Raw genomic sequence first — 25,423 nt, forward strand, 5'->3', positions numbered from 1 at the left:
AAACCTCCACTGTTAAGGTTAGGAGCTCTGTCTATTGTATGGATTGATTTTATTGCTTTTACTATTTTAATTCATGTTTTAATTTATATTTCAATAATTATTTTCGTTCTTTATTTTATGAATTTGGGTGGAACGAAAGTATGACCCATGTTCTAATTGAGTTCTTGTATAAGGAAAAGCTCTTTACTTGAACAACAGCTTGAAAACATATTATCCTGAATTTCTAATTGTTTGTATTTAACGGGATACGTGACATATAATCTCCTTATTTTTGGATAATTAGGATTCTTATGCCATATAAACTGGAATTTGATCATCACCCTCTAATTGGAATTAATTGACCAAGGAATTAGCAGTTGATGAATTTTAGAGGAGACTAGAAAGGTCTAAGGAATTAGGGTCTAGTCATAAATAGTTTGCCATGAATTAAATCTTGCATGATTAAAATAGTTAATAAGAAAAGTCAATCCAGAAAATAGATAACTCTGAAGCCTTAACTGTTTCTCCAATATTTTATTTTCAACTTATTTACTTGCGTGCCTGCCCTCTGATATTTTAAATTTAAACCTTTTGAATATCTCAAAACCCTTTTCTGCTTGCCTAACTAAGCCAATCAATCAATCATTGTTGCTTGATCCATCAATCCTCGTGGGATCGATCCTTACTCACGTAAGGTATTACTTGGTACGACCCAGTGTACTTGCCGGTTAGTTTGTGGTTGTAAAATACCGCACCAACACTTTAGTGTTGATTAGCTATTTTTGTCAAGGAATGAAACCACAAGACAAGATCCTCTTGATGCCTCAAGCAATGGTTCCTTGATAAAGTATAGAACAGCGGAGGAGGAATGGCAATTGATCATCGATTTGGCCGAGTCCACCCAACACGCTAGACAAAGAAACCATCCAAGAGCTATAAATAAAGTTTCTACTAATGGTGAGACAGTCGCCCTTACCCAAACCTTGGGAGAAATGACAAATATTCTCAAGCAACTCCAACTTAATCATTAACAACAAAGTCAACAATTGGTCCCCCAAAGAGTGTGCAAAATTTGCTCTTGTTACACCTATTACACCGATGAATGCCCAAACTTCCAAGATGATAATACCTTGGCGGCCACTAATGCCTACTACAATTGCCCAAACCAAGGCTATCACCAACAACGAGGCAACTATAGTCAAAGGGGCAATTTTAATCAAGGGTGGCAAGATAGCTCCAACCAAGGATGGAGGGACAACTCCAACCAAGGATAGAGGGACAATTCCAACCAAGGATGGAGGGACAATTATAATCAAGGAGGAAAGGACAACGGTGGGAACCAAAGATGGAACAACAACCATCAACAAAATCGATACCAACAAAACCCCTGATATCAAAACCAAAACCAAGGCAAACCATACCAAACCTACCAAGCACCTCATCGAAGGCAAGCCCCTCAATCCAACCAACCACAAACCCCCAAATTACTTACCCTTCTTCTTCTCCCTCCAACCAAGATGAGATCCGCTCTCTCATTCAAGGACAAAAGGAGTTTCAAGCCTCGATTACCTCTAGCATCAATGGTCTCGCATCCACCATCCAAGCCCTTGTTTCTCGCATGGAATCGACCTCTACCTCTAGTATTCAACCCTCAAGCTCTAGTGCCCTAACCTCTCAACCTTTATCCAACCCCAAGGGTGGCATCAATTTCATCACCTTGAGGTTCGGCACCAAATTGCAAGAGATGAGTCATGAAGAGCCAATTTTAAGAGGAGTCACTCAAGATGAGGATGTGGTTGAGATAGAAGAGGTTGAAGAAGAGGATGAAGCCCAAGAGGTAGTTGAAGAAGTGATTGCTCAACCAAGGGGCGGAATGCCTAAGAACGGAGATGTCTTGCAAGAAATTACTCCAATACCATTTCCCACATTGGCAAGAAAGACCAAGAAGCAAGTTGAGTTAGACCCCAAAACGGTGGAAATGTTCAAGAAAGTTGAGGTAAACATTCCTCTCTTTGATGTTATCCGCCAAGTGCCTAAATATGCAAATTTTCTAAAGGACTTATGTATGAACAAGGAGAAAATTTGTGAATTGAAAACTATTCCATTGGGGAGCTCGATTTCTGCTTTAATGGATGGTGTACCGGAAAAGCGTGGTGACCCCGGCCCTTGCATAGTAACTTGCACCATAGATGGAGTCCAATTTGTTGATTGTATGTGCGATCTTGGCGCTTGTGTGAGTATTATGCCCTTTTCCGTCTATGAGGTCTTAAAGCTTCCACCATTGAAACGGTTGCCCGCACGATTTGTTTTGTCAGACAAAAGCATAATTTCCGTGGTTGGTATAGCGGAGGATGTTTTAGTGAGTATAAAGGGGTTGGTCTTCCCTACTGATTTTTATATTCTCAAGATGCCCCCTAGTGACTCTGGTAGGACATCATCCATTTTGCATGGGAGGCTATTCTTGAAGACCTCCCAGTTCAAATTGTATGCATTTTCAGGCACCGACTCATTTGAGATCGATGGAAGAAAAGTGAGCTTTAATCTTGATGAAGCCATGAGACATCCACTGGAGGATCACTCTATCTTTCAGTGTGATTTGATTGATAATGCTGTAGTTGAATTCCATCAAGATGGCTTTGATGGAAATAGTATGAATCAAGACCCAAGTGTGAGGAGTCCCCATGTATGTGAAGAAGATGCATTATCACCTCCGATGATACCAGAAGACAAAGTGCCAAGTCATGAACAAAATTTGGATTTGAAGCCACTCCCAATCCACCTAAAATATGCCTTTCTTAAGGAGAACCAAAAGTTCCCGGTAATAATTGCCAAGGAGCTTACCTCCCACCAAGAAGAGAAGTTGCTTAATGTCTTGAGGAGGAACAAGAAGGCCATTGGGTGGAGCTTGGCGGACTTAGTTGGCATTAGTCCCCAAGTATATGAACACCAAATTTTCTTAGAAGAAGGAGCCAAACCCGTTAGAAAACCTCAAAGGCATCTAAATCCTATCATTCTAGAGGTTGTGAAGAAGGAGGTCACCCGGTTATTAGAAGCGTACATTATCTATCTGATTTCCGATAGTGAGTGGGTGAGCCCCGTCTAAGTGGTTCCAAGGAAATTCGGTGTTACTATAATCAAGAATGAACAAGGGGAGCTTATTGCCACGATAGTCCAAAACTCATGGAGCGTATGTATTGACTATCGGCGCTTAAAATTGGCCACTAGGAAGGATCACTTTTCGTTGCCCTTTATCGATCAAATGCTTGATCGCTTATGTGGTAAATCACATTACTGTTTCTTAGATAGATATTCCGGTTATTTTTAAATCCACATTGCTCCCAGAGACCAAGAAAAAACAACCTTGACATGCCCTTTTCGGAACGTATGCGTATAAAAGGATGCCATTTGGCTTATGCAATGCACCAGCTACGTTCCAAAGGTGTATGATGAGTATATTTGTGGATCTTCTAGAGCAATGCATGGAGGTGTTCATCGATGATTTTAAAGTGTATGGGGACTCCTTTGATCTTTGCATAGACAATCTTGCAAAAGTATTAGAGAGGTGTACTAAATCAAACCTTGTGCTAAATTTTTAGAAATGTCATTTTATGGTTAGACAAGGTATTGTTTTAGGACACATTGTCTCTAATAGTGGTATTTATGTTGATTCGGCAAAGGTCAATGTTATTTCTAGTTTGTCTTACCTCTCTTCTGTGAGGGAAGTCCATGCATTTCTTGGACATGCAGGTTTTTACTAGCGATTCATTAAAGACTTTAGTAAGGTGGCACTACCTCTCTCTCAATTGTTGCAAAAGGATGTGGAATTTGAATTAAGTGAAGAGTACATGGAGGTATTTGACAAGCTAAAAATTACTTTGATCCAAGCTCCCATAGTTAGAGGCCCGAATTGGACTAGACCATTCAAAATCATATGTGACGCCTCAAACTATGCGATGGGAGTGGGGCTAGGTCAGCGCGAGAGTAAAATTCCTTAAGTCATTGCCTATGCATCTAAGACTTTAGATGGAGCGCAATCCAATTATACTACCCCTGAAAAGGAATTGTTAGCTATTGTCTTTGCCTTGGATAAATTCTGGGCTTATTTACTTGGCTCCAAGGTGATAGTATACTCGAATCATGCGGCATTGAAATATTTGTTGGCCAAGAAGGAATCCAAACCAAGGTTGATCCGATGGGTGTTGCTATTGCAAGAATTTGACCTAGAAATCAAAAATAGGAGTGGCTCACAAAATCTAGTGGCAGACCACTTGAGTCACCTTGAGCACACAAAGGGAGATCCCACTCCTATCGATGATACATTTCCCCTTGAGGGCTTGCTAGCAATATCGGAGGTGACCCCTTGGTATGCACCTATTGCCAATTACTTGGTTGCTCACACCTTTCCTCTCGATTTCTCTCAACATCAAAAGGATAAGCTTAAAAGTAAATCCAAATATTATGTATGTGATGACCCGTACTTATGGAGATGCGGTGCCGATCAAGTAATTCGAAGGTACATACCACAATTCGAGCATCAAGCTATCTTGGAGGCTTGCCACTCTTCCAAGGGTGGTGGCCATTTTGGTCCTCAAAGGACGGCTCAGAAAGTCTTGGATTGCAGATTTTAGTGGCCTACACTTTTCAAGGATGCATCTCTCTTTTGTAAATCTTGTCTACCATGCCTTAGATTTGGAAATATCTCCAAGAAGGATGAAATACCCCAACAAACTATGTTATTTTGTGAGATTTTTTATGTTTGGGGTATTGACTTCATGGGGCCCTTCCCAAACTCTAATGGTTTCCTCTATATTCTACTAGCTGTTGACTATGTTTCCAAATGGGTGGAAGCGATTCCCACCCGGACGGATGATGCTAATGTTGTTCTTTCTTTTGTTCGCAATAATATAATGTCGCTTTGGATCACCACGAGCAATCGTGAGTGATCAAGGCTCTCACTTTTGCAACAAGAGAATGGCAGGTTTAATGAGGAAGTATTGCATCATCCATAAAGTGGCCACGGCATACCACCCCCAAATGAACGGCCAAGCCGAACTCTCCAATCGGAAAATCTAGCGCATATTGGAAAAAGTTGTGAAGCCTCATAGGAAGGATTGGAGTATTAAGCTCGTAGATGCACTTTGGGCCTACCAGACGGTTTACAAGACGCCAATTGGCATGAGCCCATTCGGTTTGGTCTATGGGAAGGCTTGCCATCTCCCGGTGGAGATAGAACATAAAGCGTATTGGGCCGTAAAAGAATACAACACAGGATTTGGGGTTGGAATCGAAAGGAAGTTACAGTTAGTGGAGCTTGAGTGCCTTCGATTGAAAGCCTATGAGAATTCAAGGCTCTACAAGGAGAAGATGAAAGCAGTAAATGATAGAAACATAAGAAGAAGAGAGTTTAGAGTGATTGAGTTAGTTCTCCTCTATAACTCTAGGTTGTGGTTGATGCCCAGAAAGTTGAGGTCAAGGTGGGAAGGTCCTTATAGAGTGGAGAAAGCAGAGCCATATGGGGTCTACCACCTAAGACATCCTTCAAGCCCCAATATCTTCAAAGTTAATGGCCATCGTCTGAAGTTATACCATGGAGAGAAGATGAAAAGCAACAAAGAGGTTGAGGTGTTCCTTCTTGAGGACATCCCCGAAGGCGAAGAGATTTGAGATCCTGACCGTCCAACTTGAAGACGTTAAAGAAAAGTTTTAGGTGGAAGACACCCCACCATGGTATGATCTTCCCTTTTGTTTAGTCTCTTACATATAGTTTCTAAAGTTTTTGTGCCTTTTGTGATTGTTTAGTTTATGATTTGTTCATAGTAAGGTTGATTTTGCTTGCTTTTGGAGCCATATTGCTCATGAAGAGTCCATTGATAATGGTTTGAGTGAATTGAGATGTTGAAGAAATGCTTAAGGTTGAGTGTTACATGAGATTTTTGATGTTTTTGACCCCTTTAGCATGCATTACTACCAATTTGTGCTATAATTTCCCCTCCTCATGTGTATGAAAAAAAAGGGCATCCACGCGCAAGCGTGCCGTACGCGTATGCGTCAGCGCGGTTTCACAACTCCTGATACCAAAACCCGAGAGTTGTGCCTACTTTGTGCCCATTTTGTGCCTGCAACCCACGCGTAAGCGTGGGCAACGCATACGCGTCGGTTGCATATTTTGAACTCTCTGGTACACAAACTCGAGAGTTATGCTTACTTTATGCCTACTTTGTGCCAGGCGACCCACGCGTAAGCGTGGGCGACGCGTACGCGTCGATTGCCATTCTAGAAATTCACCCGTATGCGTGCTATGCACATAGCGTGGATTGTGTTGCATGCCATTCCTGGTACAAACAACCCGAGAGTTAGGCCTACTTTGTGCCAACTCTGTGCCCAAGGCACAACTCTATCCGCGTGTGCACGTCTATGGACGCATACGCGTACTATCCTGTTAGTGCCACCCACACGTATGCATGGGGGACGCCCACGCGTCTCTTATCTCATCCACACATATGCATGGAGTGCGCGCACGCGTCAATTCCCCGACGCAACTAATGCCCTACTCGTGCCCTGTTCCATTTTGCACTCCCTTTCAATTTTAATCTTCCAACTCTCTTCTTCCATCACTTCTTCATCCTCTCATATTTCTCACCTACACTCCACCTTGCTCCCCTTCTCTTCTCAAGGTTCACTCCTACTCCTTCTTCCTTCTTGTCCCTTACTCTAGATTCTCTTTCTCTTACTAGTTGCATTTAGTTTCTCTTTTTCTTTTCATCTTAGATGCATTTCTATTAATTGGTTCTTGCTTATTTGCTCTCTTTCTTTTCTTATTTTTTCATGGGTGTTAATCTTTGAGTTTTATCTTGCTTTGATGGATTCTTTTGTTATTTCTTGATTCCTTTGTGACTATGTGGTGTTGTGTTGTTGTTTGGTATTCCATTTGGGGTTTTACATGTTAAATTCTTTCTACTTGCTCATTGTTTGAATATCGCACACCAAGTTTTTTATGAAAGGCACTATACCATTTTGGTAAAATTTGACTTTATGCTCTCCACTTGATGCTTCTTCATACACTTGCTGTTCCCTAAGTGAATTGAGCCTATTTTTCTTCTTGTTCACTATTCGTATGCTTATTGCCCATGACTTGCTTGATTATTATTGATGCTTAAACTTATCATTGTCATGCCGTATTGCATGTTTTACTCACTCTTGCATCCCATGCTAAGTGTTGTGACCCATGATTCTATTTTTGTCTTGATCACATGTTACAGCTGTCATGTCCGCAAGACACATCATTCCTTTTGGGGTAATACTTATCACTTGCATGTTATTTTTCCAATGTTGATTATCTGGGTTTAATGTTCCTCTTTTCCGTCCTTTTTTAGGATGGCCACCAAGAAAGGCAAGGAGAAGGCGTCGAAGAAATTGGCCACAAAAAGGGCACCCCAAAAGTCAACCTCCAAGGCGCACCCTACACTAGGAGCTAAACCCCTCTCAAAGAAGGCAAAGACAATTGTTCATATTGATGAACAAGAGAAGAGCAATACGGTAAGGGACTCCACAAGGTTCCCCAACCGCTTCAGTGAGCTCATATTCCCCGCCATGGTTGAGAGGAACTATCATCCCAAACACCTACTCACCCCACCGGACCACATTGCTCATTATGTGACGCCCCACATTGAGCAGCGAGGATGGGGGTTTCTCATGCGAAGACTACAAGAGGCCAACCTCTCTTGGGTGGTAGAGTTTTACACCAATTACCACTTCTATTCTCTACAGTCAGTATATGTGCGCAGAAGCAAGTCCTGGTTCCGGAAGAGGCTATTCAGTGAGTGCTTAATGTTTTACCGGTACCGGAGGAAATAGATGGTCACCAAAAGGTTCGGCGCCAGCGTGATGACTTTGAGTTTGTTTTTTATTGGGATGCTATCCGTCGGGTTATTGCCAGACCAGAGTCATTTTGGACCCGAGGGAGCCAAAGATCCCAGACTAAGAGCATTGATGCACGTCATCTCACTGTAGAGGCTAGGGCATGGGCTCAGATCTTATTTCACTACGTGCTGCCTAGCACCCATAAGTCATCCATCACGGCGGCCTCACCCTCCTTGTTTGGTGCATACTCACGGAGAGGCCCGTCAACATCCCTCTCCTCATCCGACAAGCGATGGGTCGACTCCATGCCAAGGGTAATCTACCATTTCCTGCGTTAGTATCCGATTTGGTTGCTGCTGCTGGTGTTCCTTGCGAGGCTACGAACATGAAAGCTACAATTCCCGCAAAGGGCGATATCATCCCAAGTGGGAAATATCTTCAGCCTCCCATGGACACCCCGAGCCTTTATATAGCCCCTCCTTCCACCATTCCTACCACTTCATCTGCACCACCAAAGTCAACCCATCAATTGCTTGTAGAGCTCCATGAGAAGATAGATCGATATGAGAGGCGTAACAAGCGCCGGTTTGCTTACAGGAAGAAGCTTTGGGGTTGTGTCAACCCACCTACGAAAGACCCGGACATTTCCATATCCGCTTCAGACCACAGTGAAGCGAGTACTCAAGACATGGATGATGGAGGTGGTGACCTCAATTCCACTTTGCTATCGCCCATGGCACGGAGGACCGTGCAAGCTTTTAAGTGTGGGGAGGTCGGTTACCGACTTCCATAGGTAACATCTCTTCTCTTTTCAACTCCCATGATTTTGATTTTTCTTTCGTTAGTTAGAATAGATTGCAGGGTTAGTTTTTGCTTTTGAACACTTTTTGCATGTTAGGACTACTTGATTAGGGTGATAACTTCTTTTTCAAGAAATCATCTATAGGGCACACTACAAATTTGGAAAAATTTTAAATTTTTTGTGTTAATCTTGCCTGAAGAATGTATTTTGGAACATGGTTTTGAGCTAAGAACACAAGCATGTGAGACTTGAGCCCAATGATGTGGTTACATCTTATAACCACTTATTTCCATTCTTATGTGCGTTATTCTCTTTCTATGATTGTGATCTTCGATTTGTTCGATTCTTTATGTCCATTATTCCATGTAGACATGCATTTATATGATTGAGGTCATAATTTCGTTTAGCTCACACACCCAAATGGCCTACCTTTCATCAACCATTGTTAGCCAACTTTGAGCTTATTTGAATCCCTTTGTTCTCAATATTAGCACATTACAAGCCGTAAAGTGAAAAAAAATAATAAATATCCTTAATTTGGATCTTTGATTAGCTTAGGTTAGTGAGTGTGTGTGTCACTCAAGTGTGGGGAAACTTGGGACATTGGTTGGGAAAAGGTGTGTGTTGTATTTTTGTTGAAATATTGGGAATTGGGTACATACTCATTTGTTAATTAAATGTAAAACCATATGCATTAATGCTTTTGTATATACTATATTGCAAATAGAAAACAAAAAAAATTGAAAAAAAATGAAAGATGAAAAAAATGAAATGAGAAAAAAAAGAAAGAAAAAGATATATATGTCAAAAGAAAAAAATATAATATATATATATATAGAAAAAGAAAAAAAAGAGAAAAGTAATAAAAAGGGGACAAAATGCCCTAAAGTAAAGCTCAATAATAATCAAGGCATATGTGTTGTGATAAAAAGAAAGCAAGCATGAGTGGAAAAAAAGTGAAGAATGGGTAGTTAGGTTTATCTTAGATTTCCATAGGTTGTTATATAGGTTAACTGGGAAGCTTATGTTAATCAAAGATTCAAATTTTGAGCTCACTTAGCCATATATAACCCTACCTTGACCCTAGCCCCATTACAACATATGAGAAGACCTCATGATAGGTGTATGCATGCATTGGATAATTGTTGATTGTTAGATGACAAACAAATCGGGGAAAGCATTATTAGAGGAGGATTGACTGATTGGTGGACGAAATTGTGATTCATACCTAAATTGTTGTTCGAAATTGATTCCCAGGTAATGGCCCCAAAAGGCTTGGTGCTCAATACCATGGTCTAAACATAATTTCACAACTTCGCTCAACTAACCAGCGATCCCACAGAGATTGTTGGTATGAAGCAAGCTATGGTCATCTTGTAAATCTCAGTCAGGCGGATAATAAATGGTGATAGAGATTTCGAATAATAATAGTAAATAAACAGAAAATAAAGATAGAAATACTTATGTAAATCATTGATGGGAATTTCAGATAGGCGTATAAAGATGTTGTGCTCCTTCTGAATCTCTGCTTTCCTACTGCCTTCATCCAATCCTTCTTACTCCTTTCCATGGCAAGCTGTATGTAGGGCATCACCGTTGTCAATGGCTACATCCCATCCTCTCAGTGAAAAAGGTCAAAATGCTCTTTCACGGCACAGCTAATCATCTGTCGGTTCTCGATCATGTCGGAATAGAATCCCTTGATTCTTTTGTGTTTGTCATCACGCCCAACAATCATGAGTTTGAAGCTTGTCACAGTCATTTAATCCCGGAATCCTACTCGGAATACCACAGACAAGGTTTAGACTTTCCGGATTCTCATGAATGCCGCCATCAATTCTAGCTTATACCACGAAGACTCTGATCTCACGGAATGGAAGGCTCGGTTGTAAGGCGAGGGCAACCATGCATCGTGCATCAAAAATCCAAGAGATACACACTCTCGCTTTCGCTTGTAGAACGGAAGTGGTTGTCAGGCACGCGTTCATAGGGACGGATGATGATGAGTGTCACGGATCATCACATCCATCAGGTTGAAGTACGAGTAGTATCTTAGAACAGAAATAAGATTGAATTTGAATAAAAGGTAGTAGTAATTGCATTAAAACTCGAGGTACAGCAGAGCTCCACACCCTTAATCTATGGTGTGTAGAAACTCCACCGTTGAAAATACATAAGTGATGAAGGTTCAGGCATGGCCGAATGGCCAGCCCCCAAAACGTGATCAATAGTCTCATAAGATGAATAATGGAATAAACCCGAGACCAAAGATGTAACGTAGTCAAAAGACATCTAATACAATAGTAAAATATCCTATTTATACTAGACTAGCTACTAAGGTTTACAAAAGTAAGTGATTGATGCAGAAATCCACTTCTGGGGCCCACTTGGTGTGTGCTTGGGCTGAGCTTGAGCTTTACACGTGCATAGGCTTCTTTTGGAGTTGAACACCAAGTTGTAATGTGTTTTTGGCGTTCAACTCTGGTTCGTGACGTGTTTCTGGTGTTTGACTCCAGAATGCAGCATGGAACTGGGGTTGAGCGCCATTTTACATCATCTAATCTCGAATAAAGTATGGACTATTATATATTGCTGGAAAGATCTGGATGTCTAATTTCCAACGCCGTTAAGAGAGCACCATTTGGAATTCTGTAGCTCCAGAAAATCCATTTCGAGTGCAGAAAAGTCAGAATCTAACAGCATCAGCAGTCCTTTATCAGCCTTTTATCAGAGTTTTGCTCAGGTCCCTCAATTTCAGCCAAAAAATACCTGAAATCACAAAAAACACACAAAACCATAGTAAACTCCAGAAATGTGAATTTAGCATAAAAACTAATGAAAACATCCCTAAAAATAGCTATATTATACTAAAAACTATCTAAAAACAATGCCAAAAGGCGTATAAATTATCCGCTCATTACAACACCAAACTTAAATTGTTGCTTGTCCCCAAGCAACTGAAAATCAATTAGGATAAAAAGAAGAGAATATACTATAAATCCCAAAATATCAATGAATATTAATTCTAATTAGATGAGCTGGACTTGTAGCTTTTTGCTTCTGAACAGTTTTGGCATCTCACTTTATCCTTTGAAGTTTAGAATGATTCGCATCTATAGGAACTTAGAATTTCAGATAGTGTTATTGATTCTCCTAGTTAAGTTTATTGATTCTTGAACACAGCTACTTTCATGAGTCTTGGCCGTGACCCTAAGCACTTTGTTTTCCAGTATTACCACCGGATACATAAATGCCACAGACACATAACTGGGTGAACCTTTTCAGATTGTGACTCAGCTTTGCTAAAGCCCCTAGTTAGAGGTGTCCAGAGCTCTTAAGCACACTCTTTTTGCCTTGGATCACGACTTTAACCACTCAGACTCAAGCTTTTCACTTGGACCTGCATGCCACAAGCACATGGTTAGGGACAGCTTGATTTAGCTGCTTAGGCCTGGATTTTGGTTCCTTGGGCCCTCTTATCCATTGATGCACAAAGCCTTGGATCCTTTTTACCCTTGCCTTTTGGTTTTAAGGGCTACTGGCTTTTTCTGCTTGCTTTTTCTTTTTCTTTCTATTATTTTTTTCGCCATTTTTTCCCAAGCTTTTGCTTGCTTCAAGAATCAATTTTCATGATTTTTCAGATTGTCAATAACATTCTCTTTGTTCATCATTCTTTCAAGATCCAACAATTTTAACATTCATAAACAACAAGATCAAATTATGCACTGTTCAAGCATTCATTCAGAAAACAAAAAGTATTGTCACCACATCAATATAATTAAATTAAATTCACGGATAATTTCGAAATTCATGTACTTCTTGTTCTTTTGAATTAGAAACATTTTTTTATTTAAGAGAGGTGAAGGATTTATGGAATTATTCATAGCCTTAAGACATAGTTACACAATACTAATGATCATGAGGTAAAGACACAAAACATAAACACGCATATAGCATAAAAACCGAAAAACAGAAAAGATAAGAACAAGGAATGAGTCCACCTTAGTGATGGTGGCGCTTTCTTAATCCACATTGTAACTCAAATCTTCTAAGGAAGTGTTGAGTTGTTCCCAATAGTTGTTGGGAGGAAAGTGCATCCCTTGAGGCATCTCCAGGATTTCTTGGTGATGAGCTTCCTCATGCATCTCTTGGGTTCCATGAGTGGGCTCTCTTGTTTGCTTCATCCTTTTCTTAGTGATGGGCTTGTCCTCCTCAATGGGGATGTCTCCTTCTATGATAACTTCAGCTGAGTAGCATAGATGGCAAATAAGATGAGGAAAAGCTAGCCTTGCCAAGGTAGAGGGCTTTTCGACTATTTTGTAAAATTCAAGGGAGATGACTTCATGAACTTCTACTTCCTCTCCAATCATGATGCTATGAATCATGATGGCCCGATCCACAGTAACTTCAGATCGGTTGCTAGTGGGGATGATGGAGCGTTGGATGAGCTCCAACCATCCTCTAGCCACAGGCTTGAGGTCTAGTCTTCTTAATTGAACCGGCTTGCCTTTGGAGTCTCTTTTCTATTGAGCTCCTTCAACACATATGTCCATAAGGACTTGTCCAACCTTTGATCAAAGTTGACCCTTCTTGTGTAGGGGCGTGCATCTCCTTGCATCATGGGCAAGTTGAATGCCAATCTCACATTTTCCGGACTAAAATCTAAGTATTTCCCCCGAACCATTGTAAGATAGTTCTTTGGATTCGGGTTCATACTTTGATCATGGTTCCTAGTGATCCATGCATTGGCATAGAACTCATGAACCATTAAGATTCTAACTTGTTGAATGGGGTTGGTCAGAACTTCCCAACTTCTTCTTTGGATCTCATGTCGGATCTCCGGAAACTCATTTTTCTTGAGCTTAAAAGGGACCTCAGGGATCACCTTCTTCTTGGCCACAACATCATAGAAGTGGTCTTTATGGGCTTTGGAGATGAATCTCTCCATCTCCCATGACTCAGAGGTGGAAGCTTTTGTCTTCCCTTTCCCTTTTCTAGAGGTTTCTCTGGCCTTAGGTGCCATTGATGGTTATGGAAAAACAAAAAGCTATGCTTTTACCACACCAAACTTAAAATATTGCTCACCCTCGAGCAAGAGAAGAAAGAATAGATGAAGAAGAAGAAGATATGGAGGAGAGGGAGAGAAGGTTGTCTTTCGGCCAAGGTGGAGAAGAGAAGGTTGTGTTGTGTGAAAATAAAGAGGAATGGAGGGGTATTTATAGTGGAGGGAGAGGGGTTAAAGTTCGGCCATATTGGGTGGGTTGGGTGGGAAAGTGATTTTGAATTTTGAAGGTATGTGGGGTTTATAGGGAAGGGTGGATGGATGTGAGTGGTGAAGGTGGGTAATTGGGAAGAGAGTTTGAGGTGATTGGTGAAGGGTTTTTGGGGAAGAGTGTTTATGGGGAAGAGAAGATGAATGTGAAGAAGAGGAGAGAGGGTGAGTTGAGGTTGGTGGGGATCCTGTGGGGCCCACAGATCCTGGGATGATCCTGTGGGATCCAGAGATCCTGAGGTGTCAAGGATTTACATCTCTGCACCAATTAGGCATGTAAAACGCCTTTGCATACAATTCTAGAGTTTAAACGCCAAAGTGATGCTTATTTTGGGCGTTCAACGCCTAATTACAGCATGTTTCTGGCGTTGAACGCCAGTTCCGTGCTTGTTTCTGGCGTTCAGCGCCAGCTCTCCTCGGGGCATATTCCTAGCGTTCAAACGCCAGGATGCTGCTTGTTTCTGGCATTCAACGCCAGATCCATGTTCTGGCATTGAACGCCAGCCAGATGCTCCTTATTGGCGTTTGAACGCCAGTAAGTCCTTCCTCCAGGGTGTGATTTTTCTTCTGCTGTTTTTTATTCTATTTTTAATTTTAGTATTTTTTTTTCGTGACTCCTCATGATCATGAACCTAATAAAACATCAAAGAACAACAAAGAAAAATAAAATTAAATAAATAAAAATTAAGTTGCCTCCCAAAAAGTGCTTCTTTAATGTCAATAGCTTGACAGTGGGCTCTCATGGAGCCTCACAGGTGATCAGGTCAATGTTGTAGACTCCCAACACCAAACTTAGAGTTTGGATGTGGGAATTTAACACCAAACTTAGAGTTTGGCTGTGGCCTCTCAACACCAAACTTAGAGTTTGATTGTGGGGGCTTTGTTTGACTCTGTACTGAGAGAAGCTTTTCATGCTTTCTCTCCATGGTTGCAGAAGAAGATCCTTGAGCTTTAAACACAAGGTAGTCCCCATTTAATTGAAGGACTAGTTCTCCTCTGTCAACATCAATCACAGCTCCTGCTGTGGCTAGGAAAGGTCTTCCAAGGATGATGCATTCATCCTCCTCCTTCCTAGTGTCTAAGATTATGAAATCAGCAGGGATGTAAAGGCCTTCAACCTTTACCAACACATCCTCTACCAATCCATAAGCTTATATTACTGATTTGTCTGCCTTTTGCAATGAAAATATGGTAGGTTGTACCTCAATGATCCCCAGCTTCTCCATTACAGAGAGTGGCATAAGATTTATGCCTGACCCCAGGTCACACAGAGCTTTGTCAAAGATCATGGTGCCTATGGTGCAAGGTATTATGAATTTACCAGGATCTTGTTTCTTTTGAGGTAAAGTTTGCTGAACTCATGTATCTAGTTCACCAATGAGCAAGGGAGGTTCACCTTCCCAAGTCTCATTACCAAAAAACTTGGCATTCAGCTTTATGATAGCTCCTATATATTGAGCAACTTGCTCTCCAGTTACATCTTCATCCTCTTCAGAGGAAGAATAGTCTTCAGAGCTCATGAATGGCAGAAGGAGGTTTAATGGGATCTCTATGGTCTCTATATGAGTCTCAGATTCCTTTAGGGAGACGTCCCATGAGGTCTTTCTCATTGGGATTCACGTCCTCCCCTTCCTCCTTGCATTCAGCCATATTGACTATATCAATGGCCTTGAACTCTCTCTTTGGATTCTCTTCAGTATTGCTTGGGAGAGTACTAGGAGGAGTTTCAGTGATTTTCTTACTCAGCTGGCCTACTTGTGCCTCCAGGTTTCTAATGGAGGACCTTGTTTCACTCATGAAACTTAAAGTGGCCTTAGACAGATCAGAGACTAAGTTTGCTAAGTTAGAGGTGCTTTGTTCAGAATTCTTTGTCTGTTGCTGAGAAGATGATGGATAAGGCTTGATATTGCTGAGCCTATTTCTTCCACCATTATTAAAGCCTTGTTGAGGCTTTTGTTGATCCTTCCATGAGAAAATTGGATGATTTCTCCATGATAAATTATAGGTGTTTCCATAAGGTTCACCCATGTAATTTACCTCTACCATTGCAGGGTTTTCAGGATCATAAGCTTCTTCTTCAGAAGATGCCTCTTTAGTACTACTGGATGCATTTTGCCATCCATTCAGACTTTGAGAAATCATGTTGACTTGCTGAGTCAACATTTTATTCTGAGCCAATATGACATTAAGAGCATCAATTTCAAGAACACCCTTCCTTTGAGGCGTCCCATTATTCACAGAATTCCTCTCAGAAGTGTACATGAACTGGTTATTTGCAACCATGTCAATAAGTTCTTGAGCTTCTACAGGCGTTTTCTTTAGGTGAGTGGATCCACCTGCAGAATAGTCCAGTGACATTTTAGAGAACTTAGATAGACCATAATAGAATATATATATCATGGCCCATTCTGAAAACATGTCAGAAGGACATCTTTTGGTCATCTGCTTGTATCTTTCCCAAGCTTCATTAGAGGGATTCACCATCTTTTTGTTTGAAGGTCTGAACATCCACTCTAAGCTTGCTCAGCTTTTGAGGAGGAAAGAACTTAGCCAGGAAGGCTGTGACCAGCTTATCCCAAGAGTCCAGGCTATCTTTAGGTTGAGAGTCCAACCATGTTCTAGCTCTGTCTCTTACAGCAAAAGGGAAAAGCATAAGCCTGTAGACTTCAGGATCTACTCCATTAGTCTTAACAGTCTCACAGATCTACAAGAACTCAATCAAGAACTGGTAGGGATCTTCTGATGGAAGTCCATGAAACTTGCAGTTCTGTTGCATTAGAGCAACTAATTGAGGTTTCAGCTCAAAATTGTTTGCTCCAATGGCAGGAATTGAGATGCTTCTTCCATCAAACTTGGATGTAGGTGCAGTTTAATCACCAAGCATCCTTCTTTCATTATTGTTGTTGGGTTCGGCTGCCATCTCCTTTTCTTGTTCAAAAATTTCAGCAAGGTTGTCTATGGATTGTTGTAATTTAGCTTCTCTTAGTTTCCTCTTCAGAGTCCTTTCAGGTTCTGGATCAGCTTCAATAAGAATGCCTTTTTCCTTGTTCCTGCTCATATGAAAGAGAAGAGAACAGAAAAAGAAGAGAAATCCTCTATGTCACAGTAAAGAGGTTCCTTATTGTTAGTAGAAGAAGAAAGGAAATAAAGAAAGGAGAATCCAAACACAAAGGTGAGGATAGGGGCAGAGATTTGAGATGAAGAGAAGTGTTAGTAAATGAATAAATAAATAAGATGAGAGACAGAAGTTTTCGAAAATAATTTTGAAAAGGAGTTAATGATTTTCGAAAATTAAGATAAGAAATAGAATTAAAATTAAAATTTAAAACAATTAATTAATTAAAAAGAATTTTTGAAAAAGAGGGGGGTATTTTCGAAAATTATAGAGAGAAAAGTTGTTAGGTGGTTTTGAAAAAGTTAAGAAATAAACAAAAAGTCAAATAGTTAGTTGAAAAAGATTTGAAAATTAATTTTGAATAGATAAGAAGATAAGAAGTTGGAAAAGATATTTTAAAATTAAATTTTTGAAAAAGATATGATTAAAAAGATATGGTTGGAAAAGATTTAATTTTTAAAATTAAAATTAATTACTTGACTAACAAGAAACTAAAAGATATGATTCTAGAATTTAAAGATCGAACATTTCTTAACAAGAAAGTAACAAACTTCAAATTTTTGAATCAATCATATTAATTGTTAGCATAATTTTTGAAAATAAAGATTAAACTAAGAAAAAGATTTTTGAAAAATATTTTAAAGAATTTTCGAAAATTAATAAGAAAAATGAAAAAGATTTTATTTTTGAAAAAGTTTTGAAAAAGATAAGATTTTTAAAATTGAAAATTTGACTTGACTTACAAGAAATAACTAATTTTAAAAATTTCTGACTAAGTCAACCCAAATTTTTGAAATTTTGAGAGAAAAAAAGGAAAAGATATTTTTATTTTTGAATTTTTAATTATGAGAGAGAAAAACATAAAAAATGACTCACAACATGAAAATTATGAATTAAAACACATGATGCATGCAAGAACACTATGAATGTCAAGATGAACACCAAGAACACTTTGAAGATCATGATGAACATCAAGAACATATTCTTGAAAAAAATTTTATGCAAAGAAAACATGCAAGACACCAAACTTAGAAATATGGAATGCTTAGACAATATGAATGCACAAATGCATATGAAAAACAACAAATAACACAAAACAAGAAATTATCAAGATCAAACAAGTAGACTTACCAAGAACAACTTGAAGATCATGAAGAACACTATGAATGCATGAATTTTTTCGAAAAATGCAAGAACAATATGAATATGCAATTGACACCAAACTTAAAACATGACACAAGACTCAAACAAGAAACACACAAATATTTTTTATTTTTATAATTTTATTATTTTTTTGGATTTTATTTTATATTTTTCGAAAAACATATAGGAAAAAGGAAGTAATGAATTCAAAGTCCTCAATCAAAATTCCAGGAATCATACCAGGTTAGTCTAAAGCTTGATGGCCAGCCAAGCTTCAGCATAACATTTTGAAACTCTAGAATTCATTCTTAAAAACTCTGAAGGGTTTTTCGAAAATAGAGGGAGAAAATTTTTTGTAAAAATTTTGAAAATAAATGAAAAGAAAATTACCTAATCTGAGCAACAAGATGAACCGTCAGTTGTCCAAACTCGAACAATCCCCGGCAACGGCGCCAAAAACATGGTGGACGAAATTGTGATTCATACTTAAATTGTTGTTCGAAATTGATTCCCAGGTAATGGCCCCAAAAGACTTGGTGCTCAATACCATGGTCTAAACATAATTTCACAACTTCGCTCAACTAACCAGCAAGTGTACTGGGTCGTCCAAGTAACAAACCTTACGTGAGTAAGGGTCGATCCCACAGAGATTGTTGGTATGAAGCAAGCTATGGTCATCTTGTAAATCTCAGTCAGGTGGATAATAAATGGTGATAGAGATTTCGAATAATAATAGTAAATAAACAGAAAATAAAGATAGAAATACTTATGTAAATCATTGATGGGAATTTCAGATAGGCGTATGAAGATGTTGTGCTCCTTCTGAATCTCTGCTTTCCTACTGCCTTCATCCAATCCTTCTTAATCCTTTCCATGGAAAGCTGTATGTAGGGCATCACCGTTGTCAATGGCTACATCCCATCCTCTCAGTGAAAAAGGTCCAAATGCTCTGTCACGGCACGGCTAATCATCTGTCAATTCTTGATCATGTCGGAATAGAATCCCTTGATTCTTTTGCGTTTGTCATCACGCCCAACAATCGCAAGTTTGAAGCTCGTCACAGTCATTCAATCCCAGAATCCTACTCGGAATACCATAGACAAGGTTTAGACTTTCCGGATTCTCATGAATGCCACCATCAATTCTAGCTTATACCACGAAGACTCTGATCTCACGGAATGGAAGGCTCGGTTGTCAGGCAAGGGCAACCATGCGTCGTGCATCAGGAATTCAAGAGATACACACTCTAGCTTTCGCTTGTAGAACGGAAGTGGTTGTCAGGCACGCGTTCATAGGGACGGATGATGATGAGTGTCACGGATCATCACATCCATCAGGTTAAAGTACGAGTAGTATCTTAGAATAGAAATAAGATTGAATTTGAATAAAAGGTAGTAGTAATTGCATTAAAACTTGAGGTACAGCAGAGCTCCACACCCTTAATCTATGGTGTGTAAAAACTCCACCGTTGAAAATACATAAGTGATGAAGGTTCAGGCATGGCCGAATGGCCAGCCCCCAAAATGTGATCAATAGTCCCCTAAGATGAATAGTGGAATAAAACCGAGACCAAAGATGTAACGTGGTCAAAAGACGTCTAATACAATAGTAAAATGTCCTATTTATACTAGACTAGCTACTAGGGTTTACAAAAGTAAGTGATTGATGCAAAAATCTACTTCCGGGGCCCACTTGGTGTGTGCTTGGGCTGAGCTTGAGCTTTACACATGTAGAGGCTTCTTTTGGAGTTGAACACCAAGTTGTAACGTGTTTTTGGCATTCAACTCTGGTTCGTGACGTGTTTCTGGCGTTTGACTCCAGAATGCAGCATGGAATTGGCGTTGAGCGCCTATTTACATCATCTAATCTCGAATAAAGTATAAACTATTATATATTGCTAGAAAGCTCTGGATGTCTTCTTTCCAACGCCGTTAAGAGCGCACCATTTGGAGTTCTGTAGCTCCAGAAAATTTATTTTGAGTGCAGGGAGGTTAGAATCCAACAACATCAGCAGTCCTTTGTTAGCCTTTTATCAGAGTTTTGCTTAGGTCTCTCAATTTCAGCCAGAAATACCTGAAATCACAGAAAAATACACAAACTCATAGTAAAATCCAGAAATATCAATTTAGCATAAAAACTAATGAAAACATCCCTAAAAATAGCTAGATTATACTAAAAACTATCTAAAAACAATGCCAAAAAGCGTATAAATTATCCGCTCATCAGTGATCAACCCTAAACACTTGAGCGACTAGAGCGCAAAAACTTCTGGGGAGGGTTTGATGCTCAATTCCTTATTCCCAACTTTCACGAGCTTTCTTCATGCAAGTACATACACTCCGCCTTGATATATATATATTCATTCTTGAAAGTTGATCTACCTTTGACCAAGTAGATAGATACATTTGCATTAGTTACATGCATATAGGTAGATTGCATATCAATAAACTCCTTCTCCTATGTTCTTTGGTCTTTAATCTTTAGCATGAGGACATACTTGGTTTAAGTGTGGGGAGATTTGATGCGACACTATTGCGTGGTATATTTTGTGCACAATTTAGAGGATTTCATCAACTTCCTTCACACTTATTTACATAAAATGCATAGTCGTGTGTTTCCTTCCTAATTTTGCTTAATGGTTGAAAACATGCTTTTTAGGCTCTAAATAAGCTATATTTTAATCTTCCTTTATTACCATTCGATACCGTGATCTGTTTGTTGAGTGATTTCAGAGTTTATTGGGGGGCAAGGATGGTCTAGAAGAGGGAAAGGAAGCATGCATAAGTGAAAGGAGCATGAAAAATGGAGTTTTGGAGCATTGGCATCGACGCGCACGTGTAGCCTACGTGCACGTGTGGGAGCTCAGATTTGAGATTGGCGCGCAAAAGTTGATGCTTCTGCCTGGCTGGGCAGAATTCTCATCGACGCGTACGCACGCTTGACGCGTACGCATGGATCGCAAAAACCCATCGACGCGTATGCGTGACGCGTGCACGTGACTTCTTTAATGAAAACGTGACTGGTGATTTCAGAGGAGCTTCAGACCCAGTTTTAAGTAGAATTCTGGCGGGAAAAGACATATAGGACCAAGGATTAAAGGGGATTGACATCTTTTACACCTTTTTAGTTAGTTTTGTGAAGTTACATTTTTTTAGAGAGAGAAACTCCAACTTCTCTCTAGGTTTTGGCTTTCTCAACTCCAATTGCACTTGGATGCTTTGGTTAGATCTGAATTTGATTCAATTTTACATTGCTCTAGATTGTAGATCTTCTTCTTCTACTCTCAATTTAGTGTTCTTGTTACTCTAGCATTATAGATCTTGGATCTAGACTTTGTTAATTTGATTTCTATTAATGCATTGAAGAATTTCATGTTCATTGTTGTTAATTGTTTGATTGTTGTTAATTATTTGTAATAGAAAGCCTTAATTCAATTTCTCTTCTCAATTTCATCATGTCTTCCATTATTGCTCACCAATTGTTTGAGAAAATGTCAACTATAGCTATGGAGTAGATCTTCACTCTTGGCTTAGGGATTGGGTAATTGGAGACACTTGAATTGTCAAGGTCTTTTGTTGATTGACAATTAGAAATTGCTAATTGATTTGAATGACACTAACTCTAGTCTCTCCTTAGGATTTGACTAGGACTTGTGGACTCAATTTGATTATTTTCACTTGACTTTCCTTCATAGTTAGAGGTTAACTAAGTGGAGCAATAACCAATTCTTGTCACAATTGTTGGAGACAATGAGGATAGGAATTCCAATCCCCAACCCTAGCCAAGGCTTTTATATTGATTGATTGTCACTCACCTTTGTTTAGTTGAATTTCTTGTGTTCCTTAGCCTACTTGTTATTTGTTCATTACTTTTATGCAAGCTTGTTTACATTTCTCGTATTCAACCTCAAACACCAAAGGAACTCCTAACCAAAGATGTGCATCTTAGGGCAACTCCTAGGGAGAATGACTCGAGACTAATACTCTCGGTTATCGATTTGAATTGTGGACACACATTTTCTTTGTTTGATGCGTTATAGTTTGTTGGTTTAGACTATACTCACGACGAATTTATTTGGTACAATTCTATACCGACAAAATATAGCTCATCAAACCAACAGATGAAACTCATCAGTCATAGGGCAGGTATGCATCATATGCATATTGTTTGAATTACTTGTTTGTGCATTATTTGGGAATGCCTAAGTGAACTTATCATGTTAATTGTTATATTTTCTACCTGCAGTACTTGTATTCTACCTATGTTTGTGTTTGTCTTTGTCTACTTGGTTGTGTGTGCGGTTCTCTGGTGTTGGAAGATTGGAGGAAAGGAGAAGGATTGAGGGTTAAGTTTAAGTTTTAGTTGAGGTAGAACCCTTAGAAAACCACCTTGATTTATGGTTTCTATTTTAGTTCCTTGAGTTCTATAATCTGGGTGTCGGTGTTCTAGGATTACCTCTGGCATTTCCAGGGCCTTATATCTTATGTACGTAGTACCTTTACCGTGCTGAGAACTCCCGGTTCTCATTCCATACGTATTTTGTGTTTTTCAAATGTAGGTCGAGAGGCACTAATAAACCCCAATTTTGTGGTTTATTTTGTGTTGAATTTAGAGGATTTTATCAACTTACCTCACATTTATTCAATGAAATAGCATGCTTTTGTAATTCTCCCTAAATTTGTGCTTAAGAGTGAAAACATACTTTTTAGGCCTTTAATTAGCTAAATTTAATTCACTTTGATTCCATTTGATGCCTTGATATGTTTGTTGAGTGATTTTAGGCTTATAAGGCAAGGATTAGATGGAAGAAGTGAAGAGAAAAGCATGCAAAGTGGGAAATTCATGAAGAAATGAGCATTTGGAGAATTCAAGACCACGCGCACGTGTCATCTACGTGTACGTGTGAGGAGAAAATCTGCCAGTGACACACACGCGTGGATGACGCGTACGCGTGAGAAGGGAATTTGACAGGCGACACGCGCACGTCAGCCATGCACACGCGTGACATTGATCACGTGACCTCATTAAAGTGAATATGTTGGGGATGATTTCTGAGGCTATTTGATGCAGAATTGAAGATGGGACAAAGGGGGGAGCAATTAGATTAGTTTAGGATCATGCTTTAGGTAGTTTTCTAGAGAGAGAAGCTCGCTCTTCTCTCTAGAATTAGGGTAGAATTAGGTCAATTCCTCTTAGATCTAGGGTTTAATTCTTGTTTTCATCTTTTTTTCTTTACAATTTCTTGTTCCTATATCCTTGTTCTCTTAATTCTACTTGATAATTTCCCTTTTATGTCATTTTTATGTTTATGAAGACTCTTGTCAATTTCAATTTCCTTTAATGCAATTTGAGGTATTTCATGTTTAATATTGCTTTCTTTAGTTGTTATTGTTGATTCCTTGCATTGGGTAGTTGTAGAATTTACATTTCTTGCAATTTATCATGCTTTCCTTTTATGCCTTCCAAGTGTTTGACAAATGCTTGGTTGGAATTTAGAGTAGAATTTGAGTACTCTTGGCTTGGAAAGAGATATTAGGTGCTTTTGAGTCATTAATACCCAACTTATGTTGGTGATCTTGAGTTGTTAGTTAATATTGTTTCCATTGAATCTAATCTCTTGCTAATTCAATTAGTAAGTTGATTAGGACTTTTGGATTGAGATTAACTAGGCTTATTTGACTTTCTCCCGATGTTGGAGATAACGAAATAGGCTTTAGCTCTTGATAATTATTGTGTCATGATTAATGACTATGATAGAAAGGCTAGATTCTCAATCCTTTCTAGGAATGCCTCTTTTTAGCATTTGTTATCTTTAGTTGTTTTCTTTCCTTTATTGTCATTTAAATTCTTGCCTTTTTAATTTCTTGCACTTTCATCAATCCAACCTGTGAAACTCGTAACCAATAATTAGGCATTCGATTATAATTCCTAGGGAGAATGACCCGAGACTAATACTCTCGGTTATTTTTATTGGGTTGGACTTGTGACAACCAAAATTAAACTTTGATGGAAGGTTGTTTGTTGGTTGGGAACTATACTTCGACGAGAATATTTGTGTGAAATTCCTAACCGACGATAATCGTCACATCAAGGATTTAGAGATCAAAGGTGGGAGGAGCCTCAAGTATATGGATGCTCTTCTTGGCAACAACCTCCTCCGGTTTCTTATGGGTACAATCCAAATCCTAATGCTTACCAACCTAATAGATGTAGTGACCCTCATTGTCCTCAACATAGCTTTCAACAACCCTACTCACAAGTCCCATACCACCATTCACCTCCATATGATTCTAACCCATACCCACCATACCAACGACCATGTGAACCCTACTTAGAGCCACCTTCCATTCCAACACCAATACTTCCAAGAACCACCAATTCTATATACAGCACCTCAAGACTTTCACCAATATAAACCACCTTCCAACCACAACACCTTTCTCTCAAACAATGAACCCTCTCTTCCATCTCTCGTCTTCTCGAAGCATTGTTGCCTTTGTCTGGCCAATGTCACGACTGACCCACGGTCTGCTTCTCCGAGTTCTATGGTGTTGTTGTTCTTTTTTCTAGCTCTCCCCTTTCTGGTACCAATTTCTAATTTTATGTTATTTGTTTTTGTTTGCTGTGCTTATTTATCAGCTCAAATTTAGGGTGAATACCCCCTAAATAGTGGGGATGAAGATGTTGGAGATGCTAGTGGGTAAAGGTGGTAGAATGGGATGGTGGCAGAGAAATGGAATAGGGCAACGAAAAGAGGTGGACCGGGAGTGACGGCGGTGAAAATGATGCAATAAGTGAGGTTGAGTGCAGACATAGGTGGTGACAAAGGAATGAGATTAGGAAAAACAAATGGGTGGGATGGGAGTGATGGTGGTGATGATGATGACAGGGGTAGATTAGTAATTTCTTTAAAATTTAACTATTGACCAGATGAATAAACCATTAACTAAATATTTGGGTCACTTTATCAAACAAAATATATTTTTTAGGGATCATTTTGTCAAAAACAAATATTGGGATTCATTTTGTCAATAGTTGAATCTTTTGGATGCCAAAATGGCTATTTACTTTAAAATATATTACTCACTCCTCACAAAATTATGTTTGCATATCCAGCAAATTTCGTTGAATGCATGGTGTCAAAATCCAAGTTACGCACAAAAGGTGAAGCATCAAATCGTTGACTGACTGTGAGTGAAACCATTACATTTTCTATGACTGTCTCACCTCCTCTGCCACCATCCTCATTCTT

General features: G+C 39.3%; 1 protein-coding gene across 1 annotated transcript; it reads left to right on the forward strand.

The window, feature by feature from the left end:
- The first annotated feature begins 4,751 nt into the window (after nucleotides 1-4,751).
- On the forward strand, nucleotides 4,752-5,643 carry LOC107483939 (uncharacterized). Its single transcript, XM_016104551.1, has 2 exons — nucleotides 4,752-4,914; nucleotides 5,069-5,643. Exons 1-2 carry the CDS (start codon nucleotides 4,752-4,754, stop codon nucleotides 5,641-5,643), a joined length of 738 nt encoding a protein of 245 aa, XP_015960037.1.
- Nucleotides 5,644-25,423: the final 19,780 nt, after the last annotated feature.

Source organism: Arachis duranensis, chromosome 4, assembly GCF_000817695.3.
Source record: "Arachis duranensis cultivar V14167 chromosome 4, aradu.V14167.gnm2.J7QH, whole genome shotgun sequence".
In the NCBI taxonomy this organism is placed as follows: domain Eukaryota; kingdom Viridiplantae; phylum Streptophyta; class Magnoliopsida; order Fabales; family Fabaceae; genus Arachis; species Arachis duranensis.